The sequence below is a fragment of the Kogia breviceps genome, chromosome 5, assembly GCF_026419965.1.
Source record: "Kogia breviceps isolate mKogBre1 chromosome 5, mKogBre1 haplotype 1, whole genome shotgun sequence".
Classification (NCBI taxonomy): domain Eukaryota; kingdom Metazoa; phylum Chordata; class Mammalia; order Artiodactyla; family Physeteridae; genus Kogia; species Kogia breviceps.
In genome coordinates, this window is record NC_081314.1 from 49,790,655 (window position 1) to 49,802,070 (window position 11,416).

General features: G+C 44.6%; 1 protein-coding gene across 4 annotated transcripts; it reads right to left on the reverse strand.

The window, feature by feature from the left end:
- Positions 1 to 1,933: 1,933 nt before the first annotated feature.
- Positions 1,934 to 11,416, reverse strand: SLITRK3 (SLIT and NTRK like family member 3). 4 transcript variants are annotated; one of them, XM_067033951.1, is made up of 2 exons: positions 11,074 to 11,416; positions 1,934 to 5,468 (listed from the first exon to the last, which is right to left on the reverse strand). In XM_067033951.1, exon 2 carries the CDS (start codon positions 5,445 to 5,447, stop codon positions 2,508 to 2,510), a length of 2,940 nt encoding a protein of 979 aa, XP_066890052.1. In that variant the 5' UTR covers positions 5,448 to 5,468; positions 11,074 to 11,416; the 3' UTR covers positions 1,934 to 2,507. The 4 variants fall into 4 exon arrangements, with proteins under 4 accessions (XP_066890052.1, XP_058920903.1, XP_066890051.1 ...); XM_059064920.2 differs by lacking the exon at positions 11,074 to 11,416 and adding an exon at positions 10,064 to 10,911; XM_067033950.1 differs by lacking the exon at positions 11,074 to 11,416 and adding an exon at positions 10,355 to 10,614.

Sequence of the window (11,416 nt, forward strand, 5' to 3'; positions counted from 1 at the left end):
GTATATAGAGAAATAGTGAATCATGTCCATGGGCTTTTCTTCATCTGAACTAATTCCAAAATATACTTAAAATAATGGAGGACAAAAGGTTTAGGTATAATGTACCAAATGCAAGGTAGCCCTGAAAAGTTCCATTTCATATTGATATACTTGTGTTTTTTATTTTATGCATATCTATGTTATTACCCAAATATAATTAATCAAGAGATATATAAATAGGTTACTCTAGACATTCATGGGTTTTTTTTTTTTCTTTTTAAATACAATGCCTTAGTTTTCTATCAGTTATGGAGTTTTAGAAGCCACTAGTCTCCTTTTTTATGGAAAAAACGTGATGTAAGGCATCAGTGACTTGTAGTGAGTTACATTCAAAGCATAATAATAATTTCTACTAAGGGCAACTTGAGGAAACACTAGCAGAGAACACTGGCCTCACTGCATAATTCTGCAGCTACAGGTTCTATGAATCTCTGGATCTCTGCTGTCCTCTACTGGCCTGATGAGATAAGTGCCTGCCTCAAAGCTCTCGAATTTCTTTTGTATCAGTTTAGTTTCCTCCACAAACAACATACTGGCACCTTAAAAATCCGATTTTCTTTGGTTTCGCTCACATGTAAATGGATCATAACTTGGATTATTGTCAGGTTAATTTTTCAACATATTTTAGTGTCATACAGAAAGAAAAACTCTTTCAGCATCCTGTCTTTGTTCAAGAATGTTTGGGGCCGGTTGCAGTTAGTGGTTGGGAAAAAAAAGTAGCTAAAATATAACAGTGACAACAAATAACAGAATTCTGACAAAATGGCTCCAAGGCCTTATATTTTTATTGGTTGGTGTGTGTGTGTGTGTGTAAGTAATTTTAGTGTGAGTTTTAAAAGAGTATAGCAATTTCACTTTCCTTTTCCTTTATTATGTCTTTAACTATCATACAATCATGGATCCTTGATCATCTCCTCCAAATTAATCCTGTACTTCTTAGCAATATAGTTACTGTGTTTTCTCCCAATTGCATCCTGCCTAGGAAAAATGATGTGTCATTGGAGTACTAAGTTTGAAATTCATAATCCAAGAGAAAGAGGTGAACTATATAAATCAGATTTTTTTAATGTCCCACTTATATCCTGGCATGGGATGGGCATGATGGGTTATAAGATTTATCAATATCACAGTGCATCAAACTTGTTAATAAACTAGCTTTCTGTATAAGAAGTAAAAGAAAGTTTTTTTAAAAAAATGGGAGCATGAAAGGCATGGCATAGCTGGAATTTAAGGTTCAAGCTTTGTATCCTCTATATATAATGTATTATGTTTTTCAAAAACTTTTTATTAGGAAAGCTATACCAGACGCATAATCACTATACAATGATTAAACATTACCTTTACAATTTATAATCACTGAAATTACAGAATAAATATATGCACATTTCTTTTGAATCTTTGTGTGTGAGAGAGAAAACATTAAAAGTGCTTCCTACAAAGCTGTTAGTGATATATACCCAGTTGCTTTTTTATGTTTTTTATATTTTATATATATATATGTATATATATATATATATATATAAGAAAGTGCAGATGTTCTCCAAAAAATCTTGGCATCAGGATGAAGTGTCACAAAGAAGGTGTTCATCCTAGGTGACTGCCTACGGCTGTTAAACCACCAGGCCTCCACTTCAGTTGGCTCCATCCTGGAAGATGACTTTTCCCAGGGCGGAGGAGAGACGCTGTGAGCTGTACACTAGGGGTGAAGGGAAGATGAAGCTATGGAGAGGATAGGAATGGATCGAACCCGAACTAATTAGATTGGGTTGAACAGGAGTGGGGGGGTGTTAGTGTGTGCGTGTGTGCGTGTGTGTGTGTGTGTATGTACCTACACCAGAAGGAAGAGGCTGCAGGTGTAGGGACCTACGTGCAGAGATTTGCGTGTGGGTATGTATGTAAGAGAAAAATGAGTGGGTGAGAACGTTCGAGCAAGACCCGCCCCCTCCCTCCCTGCCTTGCAGTTTCCAGGCATGCAGCAAACTGCAGTATTAATACATGTACAGAATCTGTGCCATGAGGGCAAGAGGAACGAAAGCCACAAATGTCAATTTGTTTTCCCCCCTCCCTGTCAAAACAAAACTACAACTAAAAACAAAAGTTACTGAAAAGAAAAAGACACATTGAATTTTACTTAATTAGGATCAATACAACGATCCCTAATATTACCTTACACATGGCACAGTCAAAGTCTCAAGTTTCAGTATAAAAAAATAATAACATTTGCTGGCAAAAGTCTGCGAAGGCACTTCATTGATTAATGATCTGAGTATGGCCCTTCCTCCGAATCACATCTGAGTGGGGAGAGCATACATCTGTATTTTCTAGTTATCATGCGGTTTCAGTTCTGTTCAGGGAAGGGAAGTTTGTGAGAATGGAGTTATTGGGACAAGTATAAAGGGAGCAAGGGATATATTTTTTCTTTTTATTTTCTTTTGAAAAAAAAGCACTAATTTATTTTTCTTTTTCTGTTAGAACCTATATGTTGTCTTCTCCAGGACTTCGAGGTAATCCGGCTTGGTTTGAAGTTTGGCCCTTAACTCGAGGTAATCACTTTTTTGGGTTTGGTGGTCTGTGAAGCCCTTTCCAGCCGAGAAGAGAAGGGTTTCTTTGAGCCTGGCGTCCTGCTGTAAGTCTGGGTATTGCATGCCAGGAGGGTGGACGTGCAGTTCCTTTAATTTGGGCACTGTGCCATAGAGACAGTCCACAAACCCCACTGTGCAGGGGGCTGGTGGTGGCCTCTCTCGGTCTAGTAGCGTACTGCCACCACCACAGCCTCCCCCAGGCGGAAACAGCACCACCCCACCATTCTTCTCATGGCGACGGAACCCAGCCAAGTCTCCCCCAGTTCCCGCAGCTACCCCTGACACCCCACCAGCAGCTGGGTGGTGAGGCTGAGGGTGATGATGGTTCATGGTCACTATGGTGTTGAGCTGGGAGCTGGACACTGCCAAGGCCCACTCCTTTTCTTTTTCTAGCAATGTCCGGTAGTTGCTGTGGTTCTCCTTGGGTGTCTCAGCAAACTGCTCACTTCCTAGGAGAACCTCCCCTATTCCTGGGGGTTGTGTCCCAGGAGTCCCGCGTTCTGCACACCCTGTCTCCTGGACTGATGAAACGGCCACCTCCTCCTCCTCGCGAGGCTTGTAGATGGGGTTATTGCACATCTGAGTAACAGGGTGGGGTATGTACTCGTATACATGACCTACAGGAGGGGCCTTCTCTGGGGAAGAAATAGCCGGTCGTCCCCCACCTCCACTTCCACCTCCACCACCTCCACCATCCTCGAAAAGCCGGTGGCATTGCATCTGGATGCCAGTGAGGTCCACGCCTTCCTGCCGCTTGCTTCTAAAGGGCAGCTTCTTCCGGCGCCGTCGGAGGACATAGGCAAAGAGGCCTGCCGCAACGAAGACTGCTGAAAAAAACAGAACCAGTAGGCTGAGAATCAACACAGAAAGTGGCACAGGACCCCCAGGGGGAGAGAATTCATAAGGTGATGCACTCGTTGGCCCCCCAGCAAGGTGAGAATCTCCAGGCTGAGCTGGGGATGCTCCAGCTGGTGCAATGTGCAGCATCTCTGGGCAGAGAACTTCCAGCTCGATAGTGCGCACGTCACGGTGGGTGAGGTTCTCGGGGCTCCTGCACAGGACATCACCCACCACACTGACTGAGCTGATGGTTTCAATCCACTGTTTGAAGGGAACCAGGTCACAGGTACAGTCCCAAGGATTCTCATTGAGGTCTATCTGGACAATGGCGTTCAAGTGTTCTAGGACACCAGCCACAGGAAGGTAGAGGAAGTAGTTCTTCCTCAAGTTGAGCCGAGCCAGAGATGTGCCTGCAAAAGCATCTGTTGGCAGGGTTCTCAGCAAGTTATTGTTGAGGAATAGCAGCTTCAAGTTGGGCATGAGGCTGAAGGCCGCAGGCTGGATTTCCCGGATGACATTGAACTCAAAATACAAGTAGTGCAGACTCTGTAGGCCTCGGAACATGCCTGGTGTCAGCTTCTCGATATCGTTGCCATTGAGAAAGAGGCTCTTTAGGTTAGGCAGGTTGATGAAAGCCCCATCCTGGACGTAAGAAATACGATTATTCCCTAGATGTAAGAGATCCAAGGAAGAGAAATTCCAAAAATCAGAACGGTATATTTTCTGAATCAGATTGCTGCTCAGATACAGTTTCTTAGCATTCAGTGGCCTTGGAAGAAGTTCAGAAATGTTATTAAATCCTCGCTCTTTGCAGTTGACAGTCAAGCCAAGGTCATTGATGTGCAAATTACAGGTACACCCAGTAGGGCATATAATGGGAATGGGTGGTCTTGTCTGGTAAGGAGCAATGGGAGGTTGGTTTGGACCAGGGTATAAAGCTTGGGATGTGGAGGGTGGCCTTGGTGTTCGAGGTTGTTTGGTGGGTTTGGGCTGTTTATTTGAGGACTTGTATTCAACAGAAGAAGCAGTAAAATGGACAGAGGACAGCATTGAGGAAGGCTTAGTTGGCCATGCATTTTCCTTGCTTGACGACAAGTGGGGAATTCCCAAACTAGCCTCCACCTCAGAGTCAGACAACAAGGGACAGAGTTCTGCCTTCCTGATTTCTCTCAGGTCCTTTCCATGGAAATGGAAAGGAGTCTCGCAGGTGATGTCTCCCACCAGGGCAGTGTAAGGAATGCGTTCCAGCCAACTCTTCAATTGCACAATTTCACATGTACAGTTCCAGGGATTTTCTTCTAGCTGGAGCTCCATCAGGCTTCTGCCAATGTGATCTAGCATTCCTCGGTAGAAGAGAACTTTTAACCTGTTTCCACGTAGGTCCAAGTGGGTTAAGGATACAGCCTTAAATAAATTGGTTGGAAGCATGGGGATGAGATTATCATTTAAAATCAGAACTCTCAGTTTACTTAGGTTCCGAAATGCCCCACTCTCAATACGTTTAATGACATTGTAATCTGCCTGCAGATATTCCAGACTTTCCAAGCCAAGGAAGGTGTCATTTCTGAAGATGTCTAGTTTGTTCTCGTGTAGATATAGCCTCTTTAAAATCTTAAGACCATTGAAAGCTCCCATTTGAATGTCCTGCAATGCATTGTTCCCAAGGTTAATCGACACAGCATTATTCAAATGAAGAAAACTGTTGGTGTACAATTTCCTCATTGAATTCCTCTGCAGATATAGTTTAAAAGGTCTTGACCAGAACTCAGCAATCTGACTAATATTTGTAAATCCTTTGCTGTCACAATGTATATGAAAGAGGCTCTCTTTCACTTCACAGTAGCATGGATCAAAACAGGGCTCATCTATTTCCTCTGAGTCCTCTATCAGGGGAATCGGGGTAGTCCATCCTAAAGCAATTGTGCTTAGAAGAATTATCCACAACATCCTCCCTCTGTGAAGCAGCTCAGCTATAGAAGGTTTCATCGTTCGCGGTTGATTACAAAACTGCAACAGAAATAAAGATGCAGATTTTTAGCTTTTAGTCATATGCTCTATTCTAATTGTCTCATACATGTGGGGCTTTTTAAGAGTGATATAAAAACTTTAGTAATTGTTGAACTGACAGTCAAAATAACCTATCAACATGCTTAATATGTCCTATATCCTAAAATTAGGAGACTGAAATATTGTACCATGTGATGACATTTTCCTGAATCAAGCCATATTTGGTAAAGGGCATATCATGAAATCAAAAGCAGCCTTCATTGCTTCTTATAGCAAGCAAGGAAACTGCATACAGTGATTCCTTTTACGGATAGGCAGATTCAGTAATAATGGCAATCATTTGGCCATTACACCTGTTTGCCTGTTAAAAATCATATTGATATCAGAGGTGCCTATTATGGATCTGATTGAAACTCTGATGGAAGAAAGTGTTCTTTAAACTCTGGGTTTCTATTCATAAAAAGGCATGGCATACCCCAAAGTTATTAAAGAGTATGATAAATTATGAGCCCATTGACCAGTATCAGATGTTGAGATGTATAAGATGATTGGTATCTCAGGAAAACCTAAGATTTCTCTTAAGAAATGAGCACAATATGCTTAATTATAGTGCATGCTCAGTAACACACTATACCCCAACCCCTTTTGCCCAAACAGATCATTAACATCTCCTTTAATTAAATGATTTCTACATATGTGTATCATTTTGGTCGTTTAAATTCTTTAAGGGTGATTAGCCTTTCTAAAGAACAAGCCCATGCAATTGTCAGAGCTAAAGATAGTGACAGCTAAAGGATGCTGAGCCTGGGAGTGTCTGTATTAAAACACTTTCAGAGCTTAGTTTGGAATGTATATCTGTGCCTTTGAGATCTACTGAGAAACCCTGCAAAAAGATGGAATGGCAGGTGGTTGGCTAGAGGAGAGTTGGGTAGTTAAAGGCAGGAAAGAGTGGAAACCTGGATTCTTACCTGCTGATAGATGATCTATCAGATGAAATACATTTCAAAGAAAGACATCGTTCTTTTCCCATCAGAAGAAACAAATACAGTGCACTATTCTAATAATACAGAGACTTACTCTTTGGTTCTCTTTCCTTGCCTAATATCATCAGTATATGAAAATACATACATAAATAAATTATAATAATGCAGTTTTATTAGATTACCCTTTCTGAGTCACTGAAATAACAGTCAAAATCGAATTGTTTTTAATCAATAAAAATAAACGAATTTTTAGCATATATTTTCTTTCCACACAGATGCATCCATTAAGGAAATATTTTGTCAACCCTCTAACTTCAAACACAATGGTATAATTTACAGAGAGAGTGAAAAGAATAAATCTCCGCACTCAACTTGCATATGATGTACACAGCTGTAAGGAAAGGAGAACCCGTAAGGAAGCAAAGAGAAATTTGCCTCAGGCATGCAATACTCAATTTTTGGAAACAATTAAATGAAAAAAGAGAGAAGGCAGATGAGGCTACATTGCAGTATCGGTTAGTCTTCCCTGTATCCCTTTTAAAATATTAAAATCTACTTAAGTTATTTCCTTTTCACCATTCTTTTTTAAAAATGCTTTTTCTTGTTTTTGAGGTCCTTGAGATTTAGACAAGAAAGGCTCCAGATGTCTTTGACTTACCTATTTTGCAGGATTTTTTTTTTTTTTTTTTTTTTTAGCATTGAACATCGGGGGAGGAAAAAAAGAAAAAGCTTGAGTTTAAGGATTCTCTCTCTCCCTCTCCCTTCCTTCCTTTTGCTGAAGCTGAAGGCAAGGGAGTTGGGGGGTGGGGGGAGACCAAGGGAAAAAAATAAAAGGCAGCAAGCTTGAGACGTGCTGGGAATGCAATGGGCCTTTCAATGGGTTTCTTTAGAATGCAGAACTGCCGCTTGGAACACTCAACAGAGGAGGGAGAAGGGCTGCTGCAGGCTTCCAGCTTCGCTGCCGCCGCTGCTGCTGCCACCGCCGTAGCTTCTCTTCCTGGGTACCGGCAGCACATCATTGGGCATCCTTGGAAGGAGGGCGGGAGGAAGGCAGGGAGGAAGGCAGGCTCAATCACGGTGCAGAATCTCGGACTTCTCTTGCGCTGGATTTTTTTTTTTTTTCTTTTTTTAATATGTGCTGTAACCCTGGATCCGGCTTTCCACGTCACCAAAATGAGCTCCAAGAAGGGGAACGCGCTTAGCATGGGGTCGGGCGCGAGCACTAGGAAGCCGTGACTATACAGTTTGTGTGTGAGTGTGTGTGTGTGTGTGTGTGTGTGTGTATGTGTGTGTGTGTGTTTAAGGGGAGAGAAAAGAAGTGAAGGGGTCAAAATGACAAATTGTCAGAATAAAATAAGAAGGAAGAAGAGATCAACCAAGGGGAAACGTTCCTTTGGTTGGGACTGGGGGAGGGGTGTAGGCATGTTTTAATTTATTTTAACTCTAAAGGAAACCATTGCTTGACTAGTTTGCTCCTCTAGTTCCCAAAATCTCCACTCTCTAGTGTAGACAGTTTGAAAAGTAAGACTGTCCTTCGGAATTATCCTTTTCACAGCACACACTTCCCTCCAAAGACTGGGATAAAGGGAAATTCAGGTCTCCATAGCAGAAGACCTGAATCTAGCTGATTCTGCTTGAATGTCCTGAGTAAGAGCTCAGGCAGCCTGAGCGACTTGGACCGAGTTTCTCCTGCATTTTGCTTCGATCTCTTTGCACCAGGAATCCTTTTGTTGTACTGCACCTCAAAGCCTTCGATTCCCCCTGGATTCAACAGCTATGTGTTTGCTGCCACCTCTTTAAAAACAGAGATAAACCAATGCTCTGGAAGGATACGCAGACCACTTGGGTAACAATGACACATTTCACTTCTTACACAGGGAAAGACCTCGAGGGGATAGGGGGCAGCATTTCAGGGTTTAGATTCTTTCTTTTCTTTCCTACCACCACCCCCCCCCCGCCCCACCAAATATTTCTCCGTGATATTTTCGGCAAAGGGATGGTAGAGAGTCCTGAGGGTGGGGATGATTGAGGGAAGACATTTCAGTGAAGAGGAGCCACCAGACCAGAGCTCACAAGAATCCTCTAAGAGGCGTTTTTAAAGGCTCACCTGATGGTTCTACAGTCCTACCTGCTGGGAGGAAATGCACCTTAGTAGAGAAGCTGGAGAGAGGCAAGTGTGCAGCAAAGGAGTCAGCGGGAACTGTGCCTCCACAATATCGCCCCCCAGCCCCTCAACACACGCCAATCCTGTCACCAACTCATGGGGAAGGGAGGGACTTTCTGGTCGCTAAAGAACTGGACTCACTTGCCCAAGGGCTCAAAGTTAGACCGTAGAGCTGATTGTTTTTTAAAGCGCTTTATACAAAACCCAACTTATGTATCAGTTTCTTACCGTTCTAAATATATATAAATCACCTAACTCAACAAAACGTTGCTTAAGAGTCAGTCACCAGATATTTGCATGGTATTTTGCATTAGAAATGACCGCACCTGTGTCTGCCACTTCACAGTAGCTGTCAGAGACTAAGTAAGCAGGCCGGCAGGATTCTCTAACATTCCACACCCTTAACATTCCAGACCCACCCTATTTCTCCGGGTCTCAACCGAGAAGCAGACCAACACTAACAGTCTGAGCTCAGAACGAGAGCAGTCCCTTCTCCTTCACCATTCCCCCCCCCCCACCGGCCCCCACACACCACCTTCTGTACCCAACGTGCAGAGACGGTGACTGTTTCAAGGATCTTATCGGAACCCAAGATGCGATGGAATCGATGGGTAATCGGGAGGCTTCCCAGTGACAGTAAATGGCCCCCTTGGCAATCATTCTCTGTTCTCTCTTGAACTACAACCCCCTAAATTCTTGATCTGGGACATGTCCAATAGGCTATTTCACCATTTTCCTTTCCTTTATCTCAGTTTAGGGTGTCTAAGCTATAGGAACAGCTCTAAAAGTTAGGGGATGAAGGGCTCTGGAGCCCGGATTCCGACCGCTTTCTGCTGAGAGCGCCCGGGCATCATTTGTCCACAGGGAGGACAAGAAGCCCTTTCTCCCCATTGTACCCCCTCCCACCTCCCCCTCCTCTTTGCTGGATCTCCGAGCCCACTAATCTCTCCATATCTAAGATTAAATATTCCAATATGGAAGCAAAATGATCTTCCCTAGAACAAATAATTAAAATGCTGCATCATTCATTTTCTGTAAAGCCCTGAGCTTTCCAGAGGTCCTTTTCTAATCTATCGCCGGGCGAAACGCACAATGGGTCTGTTTAGAAATGGAAAATGATTAAAAGCTCAAGCCATTTTCCTTCTATCCTTTACAACACGAGCGATCCGCTGGGGGAGGGGCCCTTCGCTCCACCACCTGGCCTATTTATTGGAGTTACTTACTATTTACTCCCCCAAGAAAAGGGGTCCGAGGGTATGTTGGTCTCCAGTACCACTCTTTCTATCATCGTCCTTACAGCTAAATATCCAGTTCAAAACTACAACCTTCTAGCACCTGTGAGCTTATAGGAGCCACCGCGGCCAAACTATATGCTCTACAAAGAACATCCTTACACGCGAGAATACTGGTTTCAATTAGGCAAAGTAGGAAAGGATGGCGGTGAGTACCTATCCGTGCAGAGCGCTCTCGATCTCCGAGGTTTACTCCGAGGGGCTTCCCAGCGAGAGGTGCAAACTCTCTGGGAGGCTGAATTGTATCCATCATGCAGTAGCCTGCAGTTTCTCCTCCTCAGGCACCAACTTTCAGAAAGGCCACCAAATCACGCTTGTAATCCTTTTAAGTGCTTCCACCTTTGCGACTTGCAGGGAAATGGTCGCTGCATACCAATGTGAAAGCCGGGCGCACACCTAGCGCGGCAGTGCCAGTGACAGGCAGCTCCCGACCGCAGCTCTACATACCCTCGATGGCAAGCAGTGAGTGTCCCAGGACTGGGCTCTTTGTTTTCAGATCTCGGTGCTCTCGATTCAGTGGCGAGCTTCGCGGTCCCCGAAAGCCCTGGCTCGCTCTCTGGGTTTTTTTTTTGTTTGTTTTGTTTTTTTTTTCTCTTGCTTCCTGAAAGGTTGTCACTCACGGCGCAATCCCTTCGCGAGGCCTTCTTCCTTAGGGAGAGCTGGAACTAGACCTTGCCTTCTCCGGGTGTCTTTGCTCTTGACCCTTTGAGTAGGTGGGAGTGGGGCTGGGTGCTGTGTAGATGAGAGAAGAGGGTGGGGAGGAGTGGGAAGGAGGCTGGAAGGGGGTGACCGGATCCCAGATCCCAGCATTGGCCAGACAGCGAAGGTGGTGGCGGTGGGGGGAGGAGAGAAAAGCAGAGATGGAATACGAATACGACAGTACGGCTGTACACACCAAATTCGACTTGAATTTGGGTGATCTCGGGCAAAGCACCAAGGTGAAGCGATCCGGTTGGCAGAGAGTGAGCCCCCTGACAGCTCACCATTCAAGCACCCTCACTTCTGGAGCGGGGTGCGGCGGGGGGGTGGGGAGCGGGAAGGAGACCGCGGAACGTTTCAGGCGAAGGAGACGCTCTCGGCAGCGGCATCATTTATGACTGACCTGCTTTAAAAGTGCCACTTTAATGGCCTGGGAAATAACTAAAATCGGATTACACGTTACTTACCAACGTCTGCACCCAAACTGGGAGCGCCAGGTCGAGTGTTAGGAGGCAATATAACAAACGCCAGGCTGGAACCCGAATGCAAATCCATCAGCCGTCCCCAAATCGCGCAGAGAGGGAGCGGCACTCGGGAGCCCCAGATCAACCCATCGCCGGAGCCTCAGCCAGCTTGTCCCCCCAGCACCCCCCGGCTCCTCCTCCGCTCCAACTGTGTAAATCAGCCGCCGCAGTCCTCTCGCCGCGCATCGCAGGCAAATCCCTGCTTAGGAAGCAAGTGATATTCATCCTCTCTCTCCCTCTCCCTCTCCTTCTCTCTCTCTCTCTCTCTCTCTCTCTCTGTCTCTCT